We start from the raw sequence: 26,546 nt of genomic DNA on the forward strand, positions 1-26,546 counted from the left end.
CCTGCGAGACCTGGCGCCTCTATATATGGATCCGGCCATGAGCTATGTACCTCGCTCTCCAATCGGACTTGAAATCCGAATCGACACTGGAGTCAAACCTGGGAGTCTCCGAGTCTGGGAACCATGGAAAAGTCAAAGAGCAGAAGCACCGTGTGGCACGCATCGTCAAGTGGCGGAGAAACCGACCTTGCCGTGCCGCCACGTGGTATTTGCACGAATCTCCAGGTTACTGGGAAGGGTTAAAGGCCGGAGCAGAAGGGTTCGTTGGGCTTCCTCTCCCCTCCTCCTCCTCCGCGGCGGCCAAAACCCACCCGCCCGCCGCCATGGCCAAGTACAACGTGGTCCAGAAGAACAAGCGCGAGTTCAACCAGGACCGCAAGCGCCAAGCCCATGGGGATCCCAACTCCGGCAAGCTCAAGCACCGCAACGCGCCAGTCTCCATGTCGGGCAAGCGCAAGCGCAAGCTCCTGCGCCGCCACAACCGGGTAGGTCGTTCGATTTCCTTTCCCCTCGTAGTGATTTTCCTGATGGAGATTTCCTTTCCCCTCATAGTGGTTTTCCGGATGGATTTCTTATGCTTGTCTTGTGGGACGTGGTTCTGGCGGTGCAGGACCAGAAGGAGGCTGTGATGGTTAAAGCGCTGGAGAATAACATGGGCGACGTGGAGATGGCGTCTGCTGAAGGTACGAAGACCCTTGCTTTGCTTGATTCTTCGAGCTGGATAGTTCGGTGTATTGAGATTTGTGAGGATTGCCCCAGATTGGAGGTTTTAAGAGTTAGGGGTCATTGCCATTGGTCGTACAGCTTTTGTGTTGCATTGCTTGATGGTCCTTGGTGATTTAAGTTAGCTGGAATTTCTTAGTTAGTTCGGGGCGGTAGTTTTCTGTTGGTTATTAGTTGGCTGTGGGCAGTGCGCAGTACCTTTCTGTTGGGTTCAATTGGAATGTTTACTTTATGCTCTGATGTTTAGCAAATATGTTTGACATGCTATTGTAGTGTAGTGTTGGCTATCTTGCTGATGCTTCCTGTGATATTGTTTTGGATGTTCACTTGGATATTTCAAGATCTGATTGGACTGACACAATTATGGTCAGTTGGTCAGTTTCCCCCTCCTTTGGGTGGAGGCCAGATAGCTACTGAGGGAAAAAGCCAATGATGCATTGATAAATGTAAGTTGAAACAGTTGGTGTCCACTTCAAAATTTAGTGTTGCAGATGAGGAAGTTTGGGCTTAGGGTGGCATGTTGGGACTCGGGAGTGATCTATGTTCATTTCTAAGTTAACCTGATGATGAAGTGTTTGACTGTTTGTATCTCGGTCAGTTATTTTTGCATATCAAAGAGTGCATTAGTTTTTGTGACAAAATAAGTTTCCAAGCAATTCGTCTGTATTCATATCCTTTTTCCTGGAGCACTGGCTGTATACACACATGAAAAATAAGCAAAAAAGATAATCTAAGATGTGATTTTTCAGAATAACACAAACCAATCTAAACACCTCTTAAAGGTCTAAATATTCTGGAGTGCTGCGGTGCTATGTGGTTATGTAGCAGTCTATGCCAATTGGTGTAGTACAATTGGCATTTGCTCTTTCGGTTAAATCCTGTCGTTAACCTTCTATTTCTAAAACATTAGTGCTCTGTATCATCACACCTCACATTTGTTAAGCTAATGCTGGAAAGATCATACTTTTCCCATAGAAGAGAAAAACTTATCGCTGGTCGTTTCTTGATTTCATGAATTATGCATGTCTTTTTTTGTTTGTGTGAGCTACAAGCAAAAAAGGGTTGTACTTCAATATGATGGCTGGATTAGTGATTGAAAGGCGGCCATCTATGTTTGTGGTCTAATTAATGCAGTGGCCAAATGGGTGTGAAATTTTTCAAATCACTAGTTTTATATGCAGTGTCATTTGCCTCTTTCTTATAGCTTCAGTGACCTCATGTTTTTTTCTTTGGAAGACCAGTGACCTCATGTTAAGGCTGCTTAAGCTAGTCACCTTGTTACTCTTTGCACTGCCGTTACTTCTGTAAACATATATCTGGTCATCACTATGGTGCTATTGCTTACTTTTGTGTTTTTGCAAACAGCATCTTTGGAAACTGCAAAGGACAAGTCCCAGATGAAGTTCAATGTGAAGAACTCAAGGATACAGATCAAAAGATTAAAAGGCAAAGGTTAGTTATTCTGATGTTCAAGCAAGCTGATACAGCAACACCAACATGTTGCCCCTATTTTCTAACTTGGAATTGACCGAGTTGTTCACTTCTGCTCAACACTTGTACGATTGAAAGATTCACTGGAGCTTTGCTGATTCACCCGCAGGTAGAAATAAGGCCAAAAATGCCAAGCAGCCAACGAAGGAAAAAGCTGATGCCATGGTAGAATGACTGGCACTTGCAATATGAGCATTTGTAGGGCACCAGCGAGGACCAGACACTTGTACTCTTGGAGTGATTGTATGGATTTCAGACATGGTTTTAAAGTTGTTGAATGCCTGATTCGGTTTGGTTTGCCATTCAAAGCTCTTGATTTGGTTTGGTTTGGTTTGGTTTGCCATTATCCTGCGATCCTTGAAGACTAACCAATCTGATTCCATCCATAAATCAACTTTCCCTCCTATGCTTGTAGGTCAAGTATGAATAAGAATTCAAGTTCTTATTGTTCGCATGTTATGGTATATACCATACCATTTCGTTATGTATGGATGAGATTCCATGGATAGAGTGCCAGTTCCAATAGACTTATGGAAGTGTGCATCATGCAGGAATTGAACCAAATCTCTCCGTGACAAATAAATTGGAATCTCTCCATGACAGATAAATCAGAAATAAATTGAAAGAGATCACGATCTCGTAAATTTTCTCTTAACAAACTCAATGACAAACAACAGTCCCTTCTCTGATTTCTTTCAATTTCTCCACGACAAACTCTAATCCCTCCGATTTCTGATTTCTTACAGTTTCTCCAAAACAAACTCAAAACACAAAACAAGAACATCAACGCATTCTCTGATCGCATTCTCTGATGTCTCAACAAACTAGAGAGATGATTTCTTCATTGATTTCTCGTCTGGAGAACAAATTGGAAAGATCTCAAAAGCAACAAATTGGAGAGATCTTAAAACTCTCCCTTCTCTAAAATCTTTTTCCAAGCAACAAATTGGACAGATCTGAAAACTCTCCCTTCTCTGATTTATTTTTTCAAGCTTATTTGACTAAGCTGTAAAGAAAAAATCAAACCAATTCCAAACATAAACTGACATTTAGAAATGGGAACACAAATGTTCCACACCGCAATAAGAGGCTAAAGCTGCTGCTGAAGATTTTCCCAACCATGAATCGTGAAGCAAATAGTCGAGTTTGACAAATGCATCAGGTTTTCTCCAAAATCTCATTGCCTTCCTCCTATAGTAACCTCTGAGCTCCTCCCATCTAGTTGCAGTTCAGTTGCAACAAAAATGTAAAACATCATAAGTTTACAAAATAGAGCTCCTGGTGATCTTTGCTGATCCTGGAGGGAGCCTATTTATATACGTAGAAAACTCACACTGTACGCATGAGGTTCTCTCCGAGGTGGTTCTATAGAATGCCATTGACATGGATGGTACAGTAGATAAATTAATCCCAACTGATTTCATGCATGCCATAGCGACGGAAAGTATGAGCAAGTTTGATTACAGCTTGGGCCATCATAGATTGGGCATTTCTGGACAAAGGTCGTGGACAACAGGAATCAGACAAGGATGGGTCTTCCTTTGATACTGGACCACCGTGCTGATTGCCTCGAGTGCCAAATCAAATGTTCTTTGGCGCAATCCACAGGTATTCCATGACTTAGAATCTGCTATGCATGTAAAAAAATTCAAGGAATGGTAAACTTTTTCTCACATTCGGGTGCATGTTCCACCTTTATACGGATGCAAGTTCGAAAGAGATAACTGACAGTAGCGACTAAAGCAAGCGCTGGATGTCCAAGTTAGTCTCCGTTCTCGCCTGTCAGCATGTGGGATCAGTACTAACAAGTATTTCTCGGCTTCATTTCGATAAAATTAAGCATCGGATGGTTTAATATGACGGTGTAATTCTGTCCCTCTTGTTATTCCCGATGCAAAATGCATAACATAATTTTCTACCCCATCTGATCCATATTACATGTCACAGCTTTGTCTAGATAGATACTAGTATAATAGATTTGGTATCAGACACCACTCACCATACCATAAGCCCTAGCACCCGGAGGTAGACCTGCCATACTGATACTGGAAGTACAGATAGGTTTTAACCGCACTAGCACCTCACATATTGTAAGCAATGCAAAAAAACTCAGCTGATCACTGAACACGGCAGGAAAACCAAGCAACATATTGTATAATAGTAATCGGTGGCTCAAATATTCAGCAACAAAAAGAATACATCATTGATCGTGTAGTATACAGGTTCAGAAAAGAAAAAGGAAATGAAAATCTATGTATAATATTGGGGACTCCCTATGGAATTATATTTGTCTATCCGGATTATGCTGTGCCACTGCCACCCCAACAACACCCCCTCCGAAAAATTGTAATCGAAAGGGAAAACACATTCGTAGCTTCTTTCTTTGCCTTTACAGTGTACATAGTTTATTTTACTCGCAGCACTACACAAAATCTGCTGTCCCCAACTGTAGGAAACACGGCAAAAAAGAATTGTCTCCTATCCTACCTGCACAAACATAAGAAAGAAGTTCTAGTCAGAATATTTAGCAAATTGACATTTCCAGAAACTCAGATTCTGGATTAGTGAGATACAGATAAAACCAATGCAAGGCTAGGTTACTTTTGCAGTTTCCTTTCTTAGAAACAAATACTCCCATTTGATAATTTAAATCTTGAGGTGTACCTCTGAGAGAAATGAGAAATCCTGGTTGGATCAGGTGACTCCCATTTGATACAAATATTATATTATGATACGGATATTTGTCCAACAATGTCCACAAATGAATATAGCTATCATCGACACAAGCACTCAAGTAAGGTGTGGACTCACATATTTGATACAAATATTATATTATGATACCGATTATTTCTTTTGCTTTCTAGACCATGATAAGTGAATTTCTTTTCTAATGTATAGATAGGCCACAAAATAGTGAATTTTCTCTTTGGTGAAAATAGAACTTGAAAGGCATGCATGAGTAGTAGGTTTTTATTTCGTTAGTTATGATGGAGATAGTTTTTAGGCAACAAGACATGTTTATTTGTTCACAGATTAGTCTAAGATATCTAAATATCAGAAACATAAAATAAGAGGGAACGAAGCCATGTGTAGTGTGTACTCTCTGCTACTTTCTGGAGAACCATGTAAAACAAGCAACGGTGCTACAGAAATTCAAGTCTGGTGAAAACAAGCCATGCATACCTTAAAAATATATTTCACGTTGGCAACAGTGGTTGCCTTTCATCAGTACCAATCCGATGGCTAGCCTGAAATCAAATATGCAAGTACAACTTAAGATGTAAATGTCTAAAATGGAATGGCATTTCTATTTTTTAGGACAAAAAAAGGTAGCTTACATCATCAGCAGCACCAGCAGTCATATTTACAAAAGAAGATTCAGATGACCTGTCATAACAGTCAATAAATACTTGAAAACCAGTTTACTAACATACAGTTTGCATAACAGGGAATCAAGTATTCAATACATGTCAAGACAGAAACATATCAAAATTTATACTCTGGCCGTTTGAAAGGATAAAACTTACCGATGATTCTGTGTATTTTCCAACTCCAATATTTCACCTGGTTTGTCGTCTTTGACTTTAGCTAGTGGTGAGAAGAACTGAGAACAAATAGCAGTTACACAGATGGAAGAGGAACAAGGTTGACTCAATGAAATTAAAAAAACATGCAAAGCTACCTGGTGCATTGAAATAAACACCACTGATATGCCCAGGAGAAAGTTAATAGTTAAGGTATGTCCCAGAAAAGCAGCAGAGGCTAGACCAGTGAAAATTGTGGCAACAGTTGACGAATACTTCTTCAAAATTGTGTCTGCAAGTAATTTCATTTCATTACTTAACGAAGAATCATGCAGAAGCATAGACAGAATGAATCATAGTGTTTAGGCAAAAGAAAGATTGGCAGTTGGAACAATTACCTGCATACTTGAAGAAGAATGAAGAAAGAACGCCTTGTGCAGCATTGTTGCATATGAGAAACAATGTAGCCCTTGAATGCCCTTGAAGGATATTAAAGTTCTCTGGCCCTGCAAAAATATAGGACATGGTTACATCAGAAACATGTGTTGTGATTACCAATATACAAGATACATTATGCCATTTCACGAAAAAAATGCTTTGAACATCGCATCATAAAAACATGGCTATCATTTCTGTTCCGGAATCTGACAGTGGCCACTCAACAAAGATGCATACCCATATATCATAGCTGGGCTCAAGGTTTACTAATTAATAATTGTACATAAAGCTAGCCAAGAAGTCTCTCCATTTTATAAGCTCATACGAATGAGTTATCACCCAACTCCCATCCCTAATGCGGCGTGCTCTTGCTCTTGCTGTGGAGGAGGAGGGATATGGGAAGCTTATTGTCGTGTCAGACTGCCTATCTCTGGTACAACGTCTGGACTCATTGAAGCAGGATCGTAGCAGTGTTGGAGTGGTGGTTCAGGACATCTTCTCCTTGGCGTCCACTCGCACTTCTGTGCGTTTTATGCATGTTTTCCGTTCTTGTAATTTAGCTGCACATGTGTTAGCTCGCTCTGCGGAGGAGTTTGTATCTTCTGTTTTCAGGTTTGCTACCCCGGATTGTATCCAGGAGACTTTGTATTATGATATGCCGTGATCAATAAAGTAACGTTTTCCCTCAAAAAAAAAAAATGACCGCACAACTACAAAAGTACTATGGGTGATAGTAATATTATCATATATAAACTCCACGCCTGTAGTAAAGTTAAGTGCGTAGCATAGGAGAATTGGGGTTGGGCTTTCACCAAGTTGCATACCTTGGAATATGGCTGTCCCAAGGATGCCAAGGAAGTTGAATATTGCACCGTAACCATACAGAAACAAATTCTGCAAATTATATCAAAATAATTAAGTAAATAAAGGATAACAAATTGCAGAGATGAAAAGAATGAGGTCATGTCTACAACACAAGCTTGGAAAACTAAAAGAGAACTACTTTAGAATAAGTACATACTTGAATAGAAGAATGACAGTTAATCTGATAATTCCAAACAGAATGTATTTAATTTTTAAGAAAGTTACCTGAAGATAAATACTAGTATCTTGGCTTTTCATGGCATACTCGTTGTAGACAGAAGCCAGTGATGGAACAGTTACCTACAATTCATGTTTCAACTGGCTTATAAGCTTGTTGAGAGTTTACAAAAAAGTGAAAGAGCAGAGACAAAATTAAGTGACCGGATAGCCTGGCAGAAGAACTTACAAAAACCAGTGTATATATGTATGCAATAGCAGTGATAGGAAGTCCAAATGCTGTATTGCCTACAGGCGCAGTCCGAAGTTGATTGATGCTAATCCCAATAAGCAATAGAGCAAGAGCTTCCCACTGCCAACATTTGAAATACAAGAGCATGAGAAAAATTAAGATAGCTGAGAGTCGGAAGAGCATTTGCAAAAAGGCACTTTCCATGTGCTTTTCTCATTAGCCAGCCATAATGCTTAATTTTATGCACAGGCCACCATCAGTTCTCAGCCATTTGTAAGAAATTCATGGCTTCAGCCAATAAATCATCCACATTGATTACCATGGCTATCATGAGAGGAAATGTCAATTCTAGCAAGGCACAGCCGCACAGCCTGTAGCCTTGTACCGAAGAGATGTTCTGCTTTATTTGAAATACATCACATTCCCAAAGGAGGCTGAAGCTAAAACAGTAGGCAGAGGATCCAGAGCTTTCCACTGATAATGTTTGAGAACATTTCGGATGCAAAACACTTTCTTGTAAACTACTTGGCCACCACCAAATAAATCAAACTTGCACTAATGATAGTGATAAAGCTAGAGGCTGTGCTGATATATGCTCTCAGCCTAGCATGATAGCGTTGCTAGAATTAATCATCCACATCAACCACCACGGCTATCATGCTAGGCTGAGAGCATATATCAATTCTAGCAAGGCACTGCCTGTTACCTGACCAGTATTCTGATGACTTACTTGCAATACAGCACAATTCCCAAAGGATGCAAATTACTTCCTTGTAAACTACTTTACTATAAATTAAAGCAAAGCTGCACTAATCATAGTTATTATGGTGGTAAAAAGCTAGATGCACGGCCATCATAGCACCTACCAGGCGCCAAAGGCGTGCAATGGGGCGACACCATACTTACATCCCGGTTTTCTATAGCAAGAATTAGAAGAGAAAACAGTGTGGCAAATAAAACAGTAAAGGGTAAATGGCAGTTAGAGCCCAATAACTTAAACCACCTCACCCCAGCTCTGTGTGCCCCGGAGAGCCAGCTGCAAATCATGCCGCTGCCAGAACAAAGGCAAGCTAGGGGGTAAGAGGCAATACCAGCCACTGCCACCGATGTTCACCCTCGCTGTTCAAGGATCAGCAGCCCTGAACATGGTGCAACCAGTGGTAGCAGCGGCAGTGGGGATCTGCAGCCATATTCAGCGGTGACAAGCCAGGATTTGGTGGCAGTGGCATTGGCTCCACGGCAGCAAGCCAGTGGAGACGATAAATAGATGGCCTCAGCATGAGATCTGCTTCACAGTTCCCACAACCCAAGATCGACATGCCAACACCCGTCATTCATTTTAATGACTCTCATTTTTTTTCTTAGCAACATCCTCTCTTGAATGATTGCACTGCTCTCTTCTCTTACTCTCCCGCTAAGAGCATCTTTGTTGCCCGCCTTACCTCACAGTAATGTGATATCATGCCCCACTGATGCCTTGGATGCCACAAGACAGCAGTGACTACTACATAAGATCCCCTCAGCGCCTAAACAATGTTCTGGCCACACCCTAATAACTGAAATACTAACGGTACTAACAAACTAATAATCTCAGTACATTAATCTGTGCTTGCAGCATTCCTAATATGATTAGGTAAGAGAATATGTAAAAAAAAAAAAACTAGGCAGGTAAGCCTAAACCAGTAATCCTTAAAGTACATCCTTGTTGTAGCACTAGACGGATAGATAGACTAAAATCGTAGAAGAATTACTAAACTCTATCCTCAAATCGCAACCAAAATGTTGAAATAGCTGCAAGGCAATGTAAATTTCAGTCTTACCTGAATTACAGAGAATCTCCTCCTCATTATAAATTTCAGCAGAACAGCTATGACCAGTACCTAGAGAAGTTTGAACCATAAAATTTGTGATATATGTGTGTGCATACACACTAATACTAACTAAAGAATGACATTTGTGTAGACAAGAAAAGTGTACCTTTAGGTTGCTTAGCATTTTCACAGTTGAAGGATTGAAGTACAACTGCAAAATCCGCTCAATGTGTCAGATTATAACAGTATGTCAAATTGTCAATATCACATGGCAATATACATAACTGTGTAAGACTGCCTCTAAATCCAATGAAATTTACCTGCATGATAAATTTAAGGTAATTGTTGATGGCATATAGAAGTGCAGGAACAGCTAGGAGCACATTGTTACGGGCTGCCTACAAAAGAAGATTGAATTAACACAAGTGCGATGTAAACTGTATCATCTTGTGGCAAGATAAATCACCTGTACAAAGGTTGAACGTGCCAGAAGTGGCTTTTCCCCAACCTTTTGCTTTCGAGACTGTCACATCAGTACAACAACGTCGAAGAGGTCAGTACGAAGTAAAAAAACATAACAAAATATATTTTTCGAAAATGGAAGCTTTTGTTGATCTCAAAGCTATATCGAGTGATACAACCACAGAGTAAAAACATAACAAAATATATAGATAAGTCATGACAAAAAGAAATATGTGGCTAAGCATCTATAATGCATTGTGAAAATCCAGGCTTTTGAGGGATACTGCACAAATTTCCAAAGTATCTGAACATACAGAAACTACATACATTATGTAAGACATGTTACAGCAGGCAAGAGCTAGCACAAACTTTAAGTGATTCATCATTGTTGGGTACAAGTGCACAACAGAAACACACTGGCATGAAGAACAAACCTGAATAATTAGCATGACGATAGCAAAGAAAACTTTTGCGACCTCTGTCAAAAAGTTAACACTGATGGGGCTGAACTGAAACTTCCCATCGACTTTTGACATGAACACTAGGATGGGCTGCATAGAAAAAAGAAGTTGTGAGCGTACAGAAAACTGATCATTAACACAGCTGTACTTCCATAATCTCTATCAGAAAGTTAATCGATTGTTTAAAAAAGTAACAAGCTGCTTATTACCAGATACATGCATATAAGACTATAACAAAGAATCAACCAAGTGAATTTCACTTGCTCATTGTAAAGTACTCCCTCCTTTTCAGTTTATAAGGCCTATCTCAAGAATCCCAAATTTTCAGATTGTAAACCCATTTGCCTTGGAAACAGCAAAATTTATGTAACTTTGGTTCCCAATGTTGAGCCAACCAATGCATGAAAGATACGTATGTATACATGCTTCATTAATGATTAGTCTAGCACCTAGCTAGGCACTCCTTGTTAGTGTGAATTAGAAGTATTTGGGCGTGATGGATCGAACGTGGAGCGCAGAGTAGTACTGGTAGTATGACTAGTTAAAAAAAAGATGGAATCACACCTGCAGACCGACGAGCATGCAGTCGCCAACGACGAGGAGGAATTTGAGCGCGCGGAACTTGGACGATATCTTGTTGTGGTGCTTGTCGTACGCCCTGGATACGCTCCGGGGGCTCGGCACCACAAGCCGGGAACGACACACGGTGCATTCCGTCACCCCGTTCCGCTGCATCTCGCCCGGACCGCTGCCTCAGGACCACACCGCCGGCGAGATGCCGCTTAGTACCCGCGGCGTCCGAGCCCCAGGGATCCCAAAATCATAACTAGAGCCACCACACCGGCTCAGCCAATCAACAGCGACGCATCGGGGATGAGTGGACGGAAGAGCGGATCTGAGGGGTACGGCTTGGCCACTGTACCTCGGAGAAGGCGGGGCGCGGTCGGTGGCGATCTCGCAGATCTGGGCCTGGCCAACACCGAGCTCGGTGGATCGGACACGGCTTGGTTAGGTCTAGCTCGGGAGCTCCAGCTACCGTAAGGAGGATGGATCCGGTGATACGAGGTGAAGTGCGCGTGAGATGCTCGCGCCGGGATCACGGGTTCCGGCAGGAGTAGGGGTGGGGAAGAAAGGTGTGAAGGCGAGACGAGAGCCGAGACAAGGGAGGAGACGCGAAAGCAAGGGCGGGTGTTCCTGTGTATTTATATTACTCGTTTTTTCCCATTTGTTTCTGGTTTGTGCGCTTAAATTTTCAATGCTTGGGGGGATTGAAATTTGGATCACAATGGAAACTACTTCCACTGTTACATAAAGATTGACGCATCGTCGAGGGGACTGTTAGCAGCGTGATCGGACTGAACAGGAACAGGTCTTTTCGAGTCACTTGACGAGAGATTTTTCTAGGCCCTTTTGGGTTCGGACTGAACGGTTCTTCCGAATAACAAGGTAATGAACTAATGATACCCTTATGCTAAAAAAAGAACTAATGATACCCTTCGTACTCTAACCCGATCCCTCAACCTTAAGTCCGGACTGAAATCTTGAGTCTATAACTCCTACAGAAGTTCTAGCCATTTTTGCTTAAATTTATTCATGTGGGAGTGAATGGTCGGATCGGTTTTTATATAGGTTATGGTCTTATGGATACAGGACAAAATACAATGGCTACTCTTCGCGAGAAAAAGTATGGCCAAACCATATCTTGATCCATGCTTTGTGACGAGGGGATGGTACATGGTCCACGATGTAAGTCACCAAATTGGTTAATCCAATAGACTGGGCATTAACCGAGAAGACTCATGTCAAAAAAGAGCAAACCTCCACTTCTAACACCATGAAACATCGGGACCCAGGAGATTGAGCTATGAGGGAGTTCACACCCCGACTAGTTCCAAATGATGATATTTAATTATTCACAGCTTGTGGCCGGACTACATCTCCTTTGATGGGTTTTCCTTAATCGTCATCGTTAAAGAGCTATTGCCATAACCCATTACATAGGTATGACCTCAAATCTCAACCTAAGAAAGATCCACAATCAATTTCATTAAAGTTCCGAAATTTGGTTTGACATGTTAAGAATACACAATTTACGTCTTCTTGGTTGTTAAATGATTACATCGAACACATTTATATGCCTCAATTTCAGAAGAAAACCAACTGAACCCTCATTTTTTCCTTCTAGAAATCAAATGCATCATTTCCCTCTGTTCTCTCCATCTCTCTTCAGCGCTCCACAATTGTGTTTATTTTCCTCGGTACTTAACTTCTCAGTTTTCAAGATTTTACAAATATCCATGCTAACGAGGCCCGGTCCTGAGATTTCGGTGGTCGGGTGCGAAATTAGGTTTCGGCCCTTAATAATAATAATAATAATAATAATAATAATAATAATAATAATAATAATAAATGTATGTGTGTATATATAAAATTTCAACAAAAGCTACCAATGAATAAAAATTTATCAAGATGAATTCACAAATTGAAGCTAGCATAAAGAATTAAAGATTAAAGATGTCTGGATAAGATGCTCAACCCCCCCCCCCCCGGGGCTGGGCATGATGCTAAGTGACATCTTAGTCGTAAGATGCTCAACCCCCCCCCCCCCGGGCTGGGTATGATGCTAAGTGACATCTTAGTCGTGTCATCGTGTGGTTCGTATCTTCGGGATCAAAGCCTCCAAACCCACAATCATTGAATGTTGGTCGTTTGTTTTTAAGTACCGTCATCAACTTCCTATTAAAAAACAGAGAAGACCAAGCAAACCGCAACACCTAGTTAAATCCATACATGTCATTATTAGAGAAACTGTAGCAATTATCGAAAACGACCGATCCGAATAGGCCGAGTTCGGTTGAACTGAATCGGGATATTAAGTTGCGAAAAGCTTCGCACATAATAGAAACCAAATTCAAAACTGCAAATTTTGAAAAAGAACAAAAAAGGTTTGCTCGAACTGAATTCAGCATCAACTACACAAAATGCTAAAGTAGAGTTCACATTAATTACGCACATTACTATGTTAATACTTAGAGGAGGAGCAATTAACAAAAACAAAATGTGCTCCATTGCTGGCCGGCGCCGCCTTCTCCTACGGCAGCTTCGTCAGCAAAGGGCGGCGATTCTTCTTCTTCTCCCTTGCCGCCGCTGCATCATCCTCCTCCTCCTACTCATCATTCGAGGATGATGAGCTCCCTTGTTGGCGCCTTCCCTTCCCCTTGGACTTTGCAATCACGCGTTGTAGATCCGAGTCATTGGCGTCCTCCTGCAGGCGGCGGCGTTTCTCCTCGGCGGCGGTGAGGATGCTTTCTGCCACCGCCTACTGGAAGTCCGGGCTGCCTGCTGCACTGCCGGTATCGGCGCTCGGCATACCGGCTCATGTGCCGGTGCTTCTCCCATTTGCGGACGATGAGCCACCAAGACCCGATGGACCGACGCCGCGCCGCCTCTTCGTCCTCCCCTCCGCCGCGGCTTCCGCTAGGGTTCCCCCCCCCCCACCCCACCACGCGAGGAAAGGGTTTGGCGAGCAGCGAAGTGCACCATTTCGGTGAAAAGGAAGCTAGATTGCGGCGGTGAGTTCGGAGTGGGATCCGAACTGCCCCTTCAGAACTGCACATATAGGGCAAGATATCGGGCCAGTTCGGGGAACCGAATTACGTTTTTAGTTAGCGGTTCTTATTCGATTTCTGGTCTGACCCATTTTTCGGCCCAAAACCAAAAATGCAGTTCGGATCGCTCGTTTTTGGTAACTGCTAGAGTTGCTCTTATATGATGATCTTATAGGCTATCGCTGCATAGCAGCACCAGGACACATCTTCACATAAATTTTACCAAAGCTTAACTGTTCTAAACCTACCACATTGATGCACGTCATGCAGAACCGTTCGTGATCATTCTAGCGTGGTGGCGGCGGCGACATGCAAGCGATTCTTGGTTGGTTGGATGCATTCGAAGCTGAAGTGGATGCGATTCTTGAGGGCATTCGAAGCAGAAAATGGATGCCAAACCAGATTTAGGTTGGAACTATTTGTGTTCAAACAGACAACGTCTTGGCTTGTAATAAGGCTTCCATCTGTTCCCATCTGATTATGGAGCTGAAGCGGAGGCTCTAGAACCCAAAAACGATGTCGCTCGTGGAGTTGGTCGTCATCAAAATAAGACTGCAAATCAGGGACCGTGTCATCAGTGGGTGGGTGGATCATATCTTCGTATCGTCGCCTTTTTTTCGTTTAGCTATGTATCGTTGAAAAAAAAAATGATGGCCACGCGGAAAGCGTTGCACCAACGGCCGTCGACGACAAACATGGCCGTGAAAGGCTGTTCAGCGTTCGCTCCAGATCCCCTAGATCCGACCTGAGGCAGAGAGGGTGCGGCAGTGTAACGTACTTAGGGTGAAATGCCAGGTGTTTCGGGTGTAAAGGGACGACGTAGGTATCCTGTTTGAGCAATCTGGATCCCTCCTTCCCTCGAACTTGAACAGAAAAAAAAGGTACAGTATGTCCGGGAAACACAGGTAGGAAAAATAATACAGTCTACAGAAAGAAAAACGTGGGGGAAAAAAACAAGGAAGGAGAGAGCTCGAGGCTCTTCCTCCGCATCCGAGCGAGGAATCCACCCATCCTCCTCCCGGTTTCCCCCACGTCTTCCTCCTCTCCACCCCTTTCCTCCTCCCCCTTCTCCCCCTCCCAGCCCCGATCCCTCCTCCGAATCCGAGCCCGCCTGTTTCCTCCTCGCCGTGGAGAGCGTCGCTCCGATCCGGATCGCTCCCGGGCTAAGGCGCGCGCGGCTGCGGCGGCGATGGATTCAGAGGACGACGCGCGCGACTCCGCCGACGAGGACTTTTACAGCGGCGGCGAGGCGGGCCTCGCCCTCAGCGACGACGGGGACGCGGACTACGACTTCGCTGACCACGACTCCGACGACTCCGACGACCTAATCTCCCACAGGCAGCAGGTGATCATCGATTGGTGGCTCCCGATCGGTCTCGGTGTTATTCTTATTTAGTGATATGGGTCTCGGCATAGGAATTGCTTGCTCGAGGTAGTTGGAATGGGAGACGCAGTAGTGCCCGAGCGGCGGTATATTGGTGGTCCTTTCTGTTTAAGATGGCTGTCTATATGCTCCGGGCTAGATTCAAGGATAGAAATGTGCCTGGTTGGATGATCTAGATATTGCTTTGGTTGCCTGTGAATCGGTGATGTGCATGGAGAGTCCGCAGACATGCACCTTTTGCATGGATAGAACTATAGAAGGGTGGCTCTATTTATGTCTTACATTAGGACATAGTAAGCCGAACATCCTGGATAAGTTGCTTGTGGTGGTTGGATAGGTATTTAGATGTTGTAGCTTGTAATTCATTATTCATGGTGTGCCCCACTCCTTAAAACTTAAGTGACTAATGTAGTATGTGTGGGAGAGTGCTGTTTTAGGAAGTACTGTGGGGAAGCAAGGAAAAGGAAAACTTCTGTACTTTGGAAAGGATTTTGGATGTGCAATGTGTTCTCATCGCTATTATGTAGGAGTGTGCACATGAAGATTTAGAATTCCACTTTATTAAGTGGGAATGTGTATTTCTTACGTAATTATGTGCTACTCCAATCCAAGGATATGCCTCTAAATCTAATTGGTATATTTCTGAATTTGGTGTTTGGGAGGTGTCCTGAAGCTCTTGTGGTTTTATAGCAAAATTGTTCCCTGGGCTGGAAATGCAACCAACAAGAAATGCTATTTGTCTTTTATCCTTTTGCCTAGATTTTGTCTGGTTATGTTCATGAGTTTGTGCTGTTTAGTGCAAATACTAATCATATTTTACTGCTGAAGGAATTTGGTTTATCTTTTGATCAGGTTTGACTTTCCCTCCCTCCAGTTATTCTAGCAATGAATTGGTGATATTGAACGGATGTGGTTCATATGTGTTTAATTCACCTTATTGCTCTGTTTATCTTACTACCGTTCTTCTGTTCACATTCCAGCAAAACTACAGTATACTGAGTGAAGCTGATATAAAGCAACATCAAGCAGATGACATGAATCGGGTTTCAACTGTCCTTTCTATTTCAAAATCAGAAGCATGTGCCCTTCTTCGCAGTTATAACTGGTAATAGGCATCATTACATTCGACGTGATAGTTGCAAGCTTAAGTAATCATTTTTTGTCCAATTTGAAGCACAAAATAAATGGAGGCCATTGAGATAACTGTCTACTAAGATCCCACCATTCTTTGCAGATATAACTGGCAATATGCATTATTACATTTGGCTTGGTAGTTGCATGCTTAAGTAATATTTTTTATCCAATTCAAAGCACAACATGAATGCAGGCAATTGAGATAACTGTCATATTAAGACCCTGCTTCTTTTGGCCCTTCCCCATTTGCAAATGACAGAGCTGCTTTTATCTTCATTTTGGCCACATCTTCTGTTGATGGTGATATTTAGTTTATGTTGATCTTGAAATTTCTCTGTAAAGGCATCATGAAGTTTCTTCCTGCAGGAGCGTTAGTAAGGTGCACGATGAGTGGTTTGTTGACGAAGAACGAGTTCGTAGTGCCGTTGGTTTACCGGAGAAGCAAATTGAAATGCCAAATGAAAGAGAAGTAAGGCCCAATATATAAATTTGTTCTCATTGTTGACCAACCATATTTCCCCATTTGGACAATATAATATTCTTCCAGTTGAGCTGTATATTGCTTGTATATTTATAGCTACTACTGGATTTAGAATGGCCTGCCTGCTAACCTGTATTTTACTGGAGAAAAATAGGCTTTTCCTGTTGAATGTTTGTGCAAACTGGCATTGTCTCTCACTTTTTATATGCTCTAAGCATAAATATGCTATGAAAACGTTTTCGTCACATGTAGTTCATGTGCATGTGCTTCTTACATGACTTGTCCTTCTTTTAACAGCTTACATGTGGGATTTGTTTCGAAAGCTGCCCACGTGAGTCAATGAGTGCTGCTTCATGTGGGCATCCTTTCTGCGGTGTATGTTGGAGAGGTTCGTTCTTTTCTAATCTGCTTTGTTTGGATGGTCATACTTTACACTGTCCTTGCTTAGATGATTGTGCCACATATATATTTGGTGACAGAACAAGTGCGCCTAATTATGTACAAAATTTCCCTTGATTTTTCTTGTGGCTAACACACGTGTTTCCGCTAGCTGCATGGTGGGCATATCTTCCTTAATCAAAGCTGAAATTGTGGGCACTTACTGGAGCGTCTTCCCTAAATCTGTGTTTTTTTTAGAGAAATAATTGCTGCTATTTCAAGTCAAGCATGAGTACACATAAATGCATTTTACAAAAAAAAAAACCCGATAGGCTTCAAGCCATGCAGCCTGCATTGTTATTCTTGCAATCACAACTGGGTTGGCCATGTTCAAATCGATATCAAAATTATTGTGGTTCTCATTTCTTATGTGCAATACCATCACTTCCCGTACACTCTTATATAGCATTCTCAGGGAGCTCCATCTGAATGATATTCGGAACTATACATTTAATAGCACTGTAACTGGTTGAACCATTTGAAATCGAGTAGATAAAGGTCCATCGATTTCCAGTTTAACATTCTATAATTGCTGTGGTCATTTGACTAGAAATCTAGGACGGTTCATTACAAATGAGTTCTTTTGCATGCTAGTGCACATCTTCATGTAGTCTATATGCTCTTGTGGTTTATTATGATTTCAGTTTATCATCCTTCATTTGATATAACTTTCTTCTAGTTAGATGCAATATTCAGAGTTTTTTTAAGCTTTTATGTTGAGTTGGTGCTAATTAGTTTTTGATTTATTGGCAGGCTATATTAGCACAGCTATAAATGATGGTCCAGGATGTTTGATGTTGAGGTGTCCTGATCCATCCTGTTCTGCTGCTGTTGGACAAGATATGATTGATTTATTAGCCAGTGACGAGGATAAGGGAAAGTATGACCGGTATCTTTGCAGGTCTTACATTGAAGATAATAGAAAAGTAAGTCCATGTTACAGAGGGATGTCACTTGTAATGTAATGTAATGAATGCTGAAATAATGTTGGAGCTGTTCTTGTTGCCTGTACATTTCTTTTTTTTTTTGGCCACTATTTAGACTGATATGTTTATTTGGTTGATACTGATAACTTCAGAAGTAATGGTTATTAAATGTCTTGTTTAGTTCACAGCTGACGACTCTTTCGTGTCGATTTATACTTTTTTCTCATCGCATGCCATTATTTTGAACAGACAAAATGGTGTCCTGCTCCTGGCTGTGAGTATGCTGTGGAATTTGTCGTTGGCGGTGGAAGTTATGATGTTTCTTGCGGTTGTTCTTATGGGTTTTGTTGGAACGTGAGTATTTCTAGCTGTAGCTTTTGTGTGATATGGCCAGTACAACATGACAAAATAAGAAGTCACACAACAAAATTTGCAGTGTACTGAGGAAGCTCATCGCCCTGTAGACTGTTCTACAGTTTCAAAATGGATCCTCAAGAACAGTGCAGAATCGGAGAATATGAACTGGTATGGAAAAGATAAAGAATCTTTTTTTATTCTTCCTGACTGTGTTGTATATTGGCCTGTCTGGTCCTTAACCCTCTTGTACTGTATATTTAATTGCTAATGGAATAAGATGAATAGTCGTGACTAACAAGTTGTGCCCTCTACCATCTATTTGCTCATCTTGTCCACTTCCCTATTGCTTACTACCTTGCTGCTCTTTTGAAACTATAGTTCACTGCATCTTCTTCCTTGTTTGACTAAATTAGGTTTCTCAACTTAAATATCTTACTGTAAACGCTCAACTATTCAGCTTACATGATCATCATATAGGATTGCGTACCTTTATTTTTTATATAATCTTGCCTTCTTTTTGGAACCTCGCATATCTATCTCAGGCTTCTGTAGTATTGTTCCTTTTCTCCCCTTGTATTGTTATTCATAATCTGTATGTATCGACTATATCTTTTAGGGTCTGATGGCCACTTTGTACACATTTTATCTTAGTTTGTGCTTTTCTTTTCCTATTCCTTTACTAACGTAATGGTATCTATCAAGTATACCTTATTTGTTTCATTTTTATTTTTAGTTATTCTGATTGCCAACTCTTCACCACATGTTGGTTCTGTTTTCCAGGATATTAGCTAATTCGAAGCCTTGTCCCAAGTGCAAGCGGCCTATTGAAAAAAACCAGGGGTGCATGCACATTACCTGCACACCGCCATGTAAATTTGAATTTTGCTGGTACACAATCACATTGTTTCTACATTTCTGTTTATAGCTTTTGCCATTTTAGATAGTTGACAAAGTTATGCTGTAAATGCAGGCTTTGTCTAGGTCCATGGTCAGATCATGGGGAGAGGACAGGTGGTTTTTATGCTTGTAATCGCTACGAGGCAGCAAGGCAAGAGGGAGCGGTAATGGTTCACCAAATCTTGAGCATCAAGTTTGTAGTATCACTAAATTATCTGCGCTAATTCCTTCTACATTGCTGTTACAGTTTGATGATTCTGAAAGAAGAAGAGAGATGGCAAAGAATTCCCTTGAGAGATATACACATTATTATGAACGATGGGCAGCCAATCAATCTGTAAGTGATGTTCAACTCAGTTAACAGCATCGATATTTTGTTAATGTCAGGTCGTAAGCGGGTAAAAAGGTGATCTGAAGTCCTAAACAACAATACCTATGCACGCAAATGGCATCGGCAACTCCCAAACAAATACTCCCTCCTTTTCACAAAGAATGGTGCGCACGCATTTTGAGGTCGAACTTTGACCAACAATTAGAACAATAATATGTAGATTATATGTTATAAATTTTATACCGTTGGAAACGTTTTTGAAATACGAATCCAATGATTTAATTTTCTGTAGCACGTAACCCTCAAATCATTAGTCTAATTGTTGGTCAAAGTAAGATCTCGAAATGTGTGCGTGCCATTCTTTGTGAAAAGGAGGGAGTATGTTCTTAGTATCTGTCGGTGACTTGTGAGTGAATCCTCTGGGATGATAAAACATGCCGACAGCTTTTTCTTTGGCAAATACAATGAGGTCGATGACTTATGAATGCAGAGTGTTAAAATATCAATACTAAGTTACGATGGCGCAATCTAGAGTGGGGTTTCTTGCTATACGGTGAATTGCAGTGCTTGTTTCTTTGCTTGTCAAACTTGCTAGGAGTTACTTTATGTCTGAAGAAAATGCTGATGCATGGTATTTTGAGTTTCTCAAATCCCAATGTGATAGGGTCAAGGAATATATTAATAATGATAGTTTTCAGTAAGCCGAGTTGAGGAAAATGAAGATATTTCTTTTGACCGGAGAAAATGAAGATACATAAACATACTTTTTATTGCTTGGCTTGTTTTGATTGATGGCATACTTTTTGTTGCCTGGGTTTTTATTGATTGATACCACATTTTTGTCGCTTTGTTTTTTATTTTGATTGCTGCAATAATTAATATGCTACTAGCAACTCTTGTTTTACATGTAATGGTTGATATTTACACCTTATTTTCATTATGATGTAGTCAAGGCAAAAGGCGCTTGGGGATCTGCAGAGTCTGCAGAATGATAAGGTAGGTGTCATTTGCCTTCCCTCGAGGCCCCGTTTCCTGTTTTTGTGTTGGGGGCATGGACTGTCATAGTGTCATTAGGAAATAGTTTGGATTTGTAACTTCTTAATAAAATTCTCGCCTAGTGATTGCTATTTGTTTGTTAATCCTTCAGCTTGAAAAGTTAAGTGACTTACAAAGCCAACCTGAGTCACAGCTCAAGTTCATAATAGAAGCATGGTTACAGGTATCTATCACTTCGTTGACGTTCAAGTACTTTGTGGTGCAGTTACCTGAATATCTCACCTGGGAGTATGATCTCATTTTGCAGATTGTTGAGTGTAGGCGGGTATTGAAGTGGACCTACGCATATGGTTATTACCTTCCAGATAATGAACATGCCAAAAGGCAGTTCTTTGAATACCTGCAAGGTTCATACTTTTTCTGTTGTACTCCCTCCGTTCCATAATTCTTGTCTCAAATTTGCCCAAAAATGGATGTATCTATTCCTAAAAAGTGTCTAGATACATGTAATATTTCGACAAGAACTATGGAACGGAGGGAATAGATTACATTTCAAAGTGTCCATCACTGATTGAATTTGCTATTACGTATTCAGGTGAAGCAGAATCAGGTTTGGAACGCCTTCATCAATGTGCGGAGAAAGAGCTTCAGATCTACCTTGATGCAGACTGCCCATCTAAAGATTTCAACGACTTCCGCACAAAGTTGGCTGGATTGACCAGGTAATTGTAAATCCTACTGACCTTTTCTTTTGGATCAATGTTATTTCTATTTAACTGATGTTCTTAATATGAACATCAACAACATTTCCCATGAGCTCTTAAAGATACTGGTTTCCATGGCGTAATTAAGTGCCGTTTTCTCCCCTACATGCAACTGCAGAAATCTGGCAGCTTGTGGTCTTGTTTTCCTTAATCCAGTAACTTTTCATATCATTGCTATACACTTCCCCCCTTGTCTTCACTTAACATTCTTGTATATTTAACAGTGTAACTCGCAATTATTTCGAGAACCTGGTTCGTGCATTGGAATCTGGACTAAATGATGTAGGGCCTAACAGCAGCCATGGTGCATGTAGCAAGGCCGTCAGTTCGAAGAGCCTCGGTGGTAAGAGCAAAAGTGGCAAGAGCAAGGCACCTAGTGCCTCCAAGTCAGGCAGCTCAACCCGTGGTATGGATGATGGCAATATCTGGGCATGCGACCAGTGCACATTTGCAAACCCTAGATCTGCTAGAAGCTGCCAGGTTTGTGACCATCAGCAGCACCGATAGCTCTTGTGAACCATTGAACATTCGGATTCAATTGGACTGGAAGCCCCTGTTGCGTGTACATGCCTAGAGGCGCGGAACTTACGAAGTTACTGGCATCTGGGGGCAGGCTACAACGAAAGGGTGGAAATAGAAGACTGCTGCAGTGCAATTGCAGCAAAAAGAAAGGTAGATTTTTCGTGTGTCTGTTAGCTGAAGGTCCCCCAGCAGCCTCACTCCAGTATCATGGTTCGTTTGTATATATAACTGTTACCCTGTCTTTGGTCGGAATTGCTTAAGAGGTGTAATGTCGGGTGTCCACCGGCGATGGACTGACCTGTTGTAGTGTTGTACAACTGTTGTAAAAGTTGTAATAATATACTTATTGACCCATAATGAAGACAATTTATTTTAGCAGGACTCTTTTTTCTTCTCTTGAAGGCAAAATAGTTGAAGTGTCAGAGATTCGCTGTCTCTGCCCTTGAGGTGGATAGGCACAACCTTGTCAGGTTCCATGTCAAAAGAACATTTAAAATTTCCACGGTATGCATTCATTTCTTATGTGACAAAAATTGATATCCTAATTTGACTGATCGAACAAGCTAACCGTGCCTGAGCTGTATTTTCTATGATATTAGTAACGCACAAACTATTCTTGTGAGATGGGCTTTCCCAGCGCTGAGAATAATTTGAATTTGTGGGGGATGAATTGATAATTAGAGGGCGTCAAAATAATTGATAACAGTTTGGAGACTTCGCCTTACAAATTAGCGGCAAAGAGATGAACATTGGAGCAAATGTTAGCTGCTCTTCTGTATCTGGATCTGTCACAATTCGTTTTTTTTTAACCAAAGATAGAGATGGATTATGATCATAAAATAGGTACTAGTAAAACAATCTCAGGAAAATGACTGCTGGCTTGTTATAACTTGCTCCCTGTCCATCCAAAGCAATCTTTTCTTGATAAATTCATAAACAAATTGCACAAACTGAACATCAGTGTTTTATATTCACAGGTAAACAGGACTTACAGAACACACCACTAAACACGTTTGTTCGGATCAGATAACATGACTCAAACCATGGTAATTGTCTCCTTGGTGCATGTGGCTGCTGCTGATCTTCTTCCCCTGCTCCAGCTCAACCAACATCAATCACCAATCCATGTCAATACACCCTATAAATCTCATCACCTGCCATCTCTTCGTCTCTAAGAGTACAGTTAGTTGATCCATTTTCCAGGATACACAAACTTGGGACCCAGGATATACAAGCTACATAAGACAAAAGACATGGAAAAGTGATGTCTATCTATTCTATGCATACTGGACACTGAACAGTAAATACTGGTTAAACATAGTCCTGGATAATTACACATAAGCATGTGTGCCACAAGAGAATAGTGTCAGTACACCAGGCAGCACATACATATCTGATTATTGCTCATTTGACGGATAATCGTAAGGAATGAAAACACTAGCATCATCCTATTCCTTCTGGCAAGGAAGTCAGACTGGATGAATGATCTAGTCTCACTCTTCAAGAATAATTCTGTCAACTATCTTCGCACCCCTTGATTTGGCCATGTAAAGTCCCATGTGATGCATAAGATCCTGCATCATTACAAGGTTAAGTGGATGGCAATAAGGACAATTAATTATTATTATTTTTATATTTTCTTTCAACGAGCTAAGAAATGCAGAAGTATCAAAGCAAAGTTGTTGCCGTTGTCCTATGAAGTAACTATCAGGTAAAAAAGAGAACATCTGAACTTTAGCTTGGTAAAACTTTGTACATTTTGCGCTCATGTAAGCTTGCCAGCAAGACAATGTATTTACCATGTCAAATATGCAGTCACCAAATTTAACCCAAAATATGTTAAGGTGTGTAAAACTAGTTTCCACTCCTCCCCTGTGTTCTGTACCTCATGTGCCATAAACTCTGGATGGTACCGTCTATGTTTTTGGTATGGTCTAAAGCTCTGGATGCTCTGAGGTAGATGTCCTATTTCTAAGCAAGGTCTAAAATTAACAAACCTACAGTGACATGCTCCAGAACGTGACAGTATGTTATCTATGTTCTGGTTGAACTCTACAGCCCCACTAATCACGCAGGATATATTAAGTGGTGAATACCTGTGGATGAGCCAAAGCTCCTTTGATACTCCTGGCTACTTCAACAGGGAGGTCAAATGTAGCACATCCCTCAGAATAGATCACAATATCTTCTAATGGAGGCACTCGGCCAATGTTTCTGGCAGCCAAAGTTGAACTTGCAAAGTCCAAAACACAATAGTCTGTGCATATTCCCAAAACCAAAACCTGCATTAAGCCAATTCACGAGTCATATACAAATGAAGTTACCTTTTGTTTACGAACCCGTAGGATTAATATCTTACAGTTTTGATTTGAAACTTCGCGATCCAATCGCTAAAGACATTAGACCCATCCTTCTCAAATGCGGCAAGATAACCATCAATACAGTCCTTCCTCCTGATAGTCACATTAGGATCATTTTCCAACCACTCCAGGGCTGCATATGGCAGAAGTTTGTCAGAAACCAAATATGGACCATATTTTGTTGGCATTCTCCGTATCAACTTAGCAATGGACGATACATTGAGAAAGTTTGTATCAACCTGGAACAAAATTTTCTTCACCAGAACCGACAATACAATGTGGTGGAAAAGGTGGCTCGGGCTTATCAGGGTAGTGGGTATCGAGAAATGCAAAGACCGGCCAGTTCCTCTCACAGAACACCTTGGCAAGCCTAGCAGACTCCTCCACCATCTTCTCTATCTGCTTATTTGGTGTAACAGGGGCCTGTAAATGCCATGAGCAAACCAGCAAGTGACTATAAGTAGCTATAACACATAAACTGCAGATGTGTACAAAGAAAGGAAAATAACTAAAGTAGTAGCTATAAACAAGTAATGCCTCGTCAAAAAAAAATTTACGCCCTCCGTCCTGAAATAAGTGACGTGGATTTGTATAGATTCTTGTACAAATTCACGTCACTTGCTTCAGGACGGAGGGAGTAAATACTAAATACTAGGACCAATATGGCTAATGGACAAACTGCAGATGTGTACAAAGAAAGGAAAAGAACTAAAAAAACACATGTTTGGGATATTCCAGGGTACGACGATAAATAAATTTTATTACTGTATGAAAGAAGGTTCTCAGGACAAGCAAAGTACTTGTGTGGAGACCGCAACCCAGATAGATATTCATTCACGGGTGGTAGAAACGAGAACTGAAGATTCATGATGTAAATAAAAGAGCACGAGAGCTGAATAAGCATAGGAATAGGAGGAAGCCGTGGGAGGATATCCCAATGGCCCATTCAGTCGTGTCTCCATCCATCATCATAAGGCAACCAGCCAAAATCCTACTGTATATTTTAGCACGCTAGTTATATGAACCAAAGAATGATCCCCGCGGCCGAACACCCTCGAGTGATCGACGAAGGCATCAACAAGGCACGGGAAGGCATGGCGTCCAGGGAACAGGACGCGAAAAAAATAATTAAGAGGCGGAGGGGAGCTCACAAGGTTCCCGGCGCCGACGGTGCAGAAGCCGTTGGAGACGTCGACGAGGACGAGCCCCGCGGCTGGGGCCTCGCGGGGCGTGAGGAGGAGGTCGCCGTCCGGCAGGACGGGCGCGGCCGAGCGGAGCAGGTCAATCGCGGCGGCGGCGGCTTCGGACCCCATCGAGATGCGTGCGCTCGCGCGGTGCCCGTGGAATCGATCGTGATTCGTGAAGGTTCGTTCGTTGGTTTGGTGGTGGTGGTTATAATAGTACTGCTGGTCACGCGGGCCTCGCAGATGATCAAATCCGGTCAAAGTCGTCACTCGCCACGTCTGTGGGTTTGTTCTTAACCCAATCCTGAGTTCGTGACGATTTATGACAAGTGGGCCCGGGAAGACAGCCGCGGCCCGCGGGCAGGAGAAGGAAGAAAGAGATGGGAAAGGAAGATTCAGTCATCCGTCCAGCAGTCGCCGCCGGCTCCGGGCAGGGGGCACCGATTCTTTTGGAGAGGATTAAAGAAACGACTAGTGTACTAAAATAAGTCAAGGAGGAGTAGCTGGAGTGAGGGTGACAAGGCACCGTGGACGTGATTGATACGCGGAGGAGTATTTTTCTTTCCTTCATCGGCCGTACATGGCGTGTTATCTTAACCTATCATCGCATCGATCGGAGGTATACATCAAATCCATAACCAAACTCAGTGATGCGGATGGGATGCTAAGAAAACTTGCAATCGCTTGCTATTGGTTGTTGCAATTTGCACTAACAAATGCAAGGAAGCTCGGTTGTATACTTATTTAGGGATTTAGGTAGGGTGTCAAGTGGGATCCCACCAATATCTTACTTTTAGTTTAATTTTTCAATTTTGGTTAATCAAACTTTTGAACTAGCAAATCCTAAATGAACTAGAAGGGGATTTAAGTGGGATCCCACTTACATTCATAGATTTAGGCTTATATCACAACCTTCAGTTCAGTATAAGCTGTGAATACTCCTTCCTGGTCGGTCAGTGCATGTCTGCTGCCAACACAATT

At 41.8% G+C, this 26,546-nt stretch overlaps 4 protein-coding genes across 5 annotated transcripts; 2 read left to right on the forward strand and 2 right to left on the reverse strand.

Annotated features, from left to right (window-relative positions):
* The first annotated feature begins 29 nt into the window (after positions 1-29).
* On the forward strand, positions 30-2,543 carry LOC100838617. Its single transcript, XM_003575260.4, has 4 exons — positions 30-485; positions 611-683; positions 2,089-2,175; positions 2,324-2,543. Exons 1-4 carry the CDS (start codon positions 45-47, stop codon positions 2,386-2,388), a joined length of 666 nt encoding a protein of 221 aa, XP_003575308.2. The 5' UTR covers positions 30-44; the 3' UTR covers positions 2,389-2,543.
* Positions 2,544-4,343: 1,800 nt separating this feature from the next.
* Positions 4,344-11,369, reverse strand: LOC100839235 (CMP-sialic acid transporter 5). Its single transcript, XM_010237362.3, has 15 exons — positions 10,748-11,369; positions 10,157-10,273; positions 9,727-9,783; positions 9,581-9,658; positions 9,427-9,471; positions 9,270-9,329; positions 7,447-7,569; positions 7,266-7,340; positions 7,001-7,070; positions 6,137-6,244; positions 5,897-6,030; positions 5,742-5,818; positions 5,553-5,601; positions 5,398-5,462; positions 4,344-4,701 (listed from the first exon to the last, which is right to left on the reverse strand). The coding sequence occupies exons 1-14, from the start codon at positions 10,916-10,918 to the stop codon at positions 5,412-5,414; spliced, it is 1,215 nt and encodes a 404-aa protein (XP_010235664.1). The 5' UTR covers positions 10,919-11,369; the 3' UTR covers positions 4,344-4,701; positions 5,398-5,411.
* Positions 11,370-14,714: 3,345 nt separating this feature from the next.
* On the forward strand, positions 14,715-22,399 carry LOC100839541 (probable E3 ubiquitin-protein ligase ARI8). 2 transcript variants are annotated; one of them, XM_024460829.1, is made up of 16 exons: positions 14,715-14,843; positions 14,906-15,136; positions 16,156-16,280; positions 16,676-16,778; positions 17,088-17,178; positions 17,982-18,154; positions 18,404-18,508; positions 18,591-18,679; positions 19,292-19,399; positions 19,482-19,572; positions 19,656-19,745; positions 20,688-20,735; positions 20,887-20,958; positions 21,043-21,142; positions 21,331-21,457; positions 21,724-22,399. In XM_024460829.1, exons 2-16 carry the CDS (start codon positions 14,981-14,983, stop codon positions 22,004-22,006), a joined length of 1,761 nt encoding a protein of 586 aa, XP_024316597.1. In that variant the 5' UTR covers positions 14,715-14,843; positions 14,906-14,980; the 3' UTR covers positions 22,007-22,399. The 2 variants fall into 2 exon arrangements, with proteins under 2 accessions (XP_024316597.1, XP_003575311.1); XM_003575263.4 differs by having other exon boundaries at positions 14,723-15,136.
* Positions 22,400-22,925: 526 nt separating this feature from the next.
* On the reverse strand, positions 22,926-25,817 carry LOC100840144 (nicotinamidase 1). The gene is made up of 5 exons (XM_003575265.4): positions 25,533-25,817; positions 24,621-24,804; positions 24,381-24,514; positions 24,118-24,303; positions 22,926-23,595 (listed from the first exon to the last, which is right to left on the reverse strand). Exons 1-5 carry the CDS (start codon positions 25,692-25,694, stop codon positions 23,515-23,517), a joined length of 747 nt encoding a protein of 248 aa, XP_003575313.1. The 5' UTR covers positions 25,695-25,817; the 3' UTR covers positions 22,926-23,514.
* Positions 25,818-26,546: the final 729 nt, after the last annotated feature.

This window comes from Brachypodium distachyon, chromosome 3 (assembly GCF_000005505.3).
Source record: "Brachypodium distachyon strain Bd21 chromosome 3, Brachypodium_distachyon_v3.0, whole genome shotgun sequence".
NCBI classification, from domain to species: Eukaryota; Viridiplantae; Streptophyta; class Magnoliopsida; order Poales; family Poaceae; genus Brachypodium; species Brachypodium distachyon.

Coding starts and splice junctions, on each gene's coding strand:
- LOC100838617 (XM_003575260.4), top strand. CDS start 45: ATGTACCTCGCTCTCCAATCGGACTTGAAATCCGAATCGACACTGGAG. Junction 486..610: donor TCCTGCGCCGCCACAACCGG/GTAGGTCGTTCG, acceptor CTGGCGGTGCAG/GACCAGAAGGAGGCTGTGAT. Junction 2,176..2,323: donor CAAAAGATTAAAAGGCAAAG/GTTAGTTATTCT, acceptor ATTCACCCGCAG/GTAGAAATAAGGCCAAAAAT.
- LOC100839235 (XM_010237362.3), bottom strand. CDS start 10,918: ATGCAGCGGAACGGGGTGACGGAATGCACCGTGTGTCGTTCCCGGCTT. Junction 9,659..9,726: donor CACGTTCAACCTTTGTACAG/GTGATTTATCTT, acceptor CTTCTTTTGTAG/GCAGCCCGTAACAATGTGCT. Junction 7,570..9,269: donor GGAGATTCTCTGTAATTCAG/GTAAGACTGAAA, acceptor AAATGTTGGCAG/TGGGAAGCTCTTGCTCTATT.
- LOC100839541 (XM_024460829.1), top strand. CDS start 14,981: ATGGATTCAGAGGACGACGCGCGCGACTCCGCCGACGAGGACTTTTAC. Junction 16,281..16,675: donor CTTCTTCGCAGTTATAACTG/GTAATAGGCATC, acceptor TTCTTCCTGCAG/GAGCGTTAGTAAGGTGCACG. Junction 21,458..21,723: donor AAGTTGGCTGGATTGACCAG/GTAATTGTAAAT, acceptor TATATTTAACAG/TGTAACTCGCAATTATTTCG.
- LOC100840144 (XM_003575265.4), bottom strand. CDS start 25,694: ATGGGGTCCGAAGCCGCCGCCGCCGCGATTGACCTGCTCCGCTCGGCC. Junction 24,805..25,532: donor CCGTCGGCGCCGGGAACCTT/GTGAGCTCCCCT, acceptor TGGCATTTACAG/GCCCCTGTTACACCAAATAA. Junction 24,515..24,620: donor TGAAGAAAATTTTGTTCCAG/GTTGATACAAAC, acceptor TGCCATATGCAG/CCCTGGAGTGGTTGGAAAAT.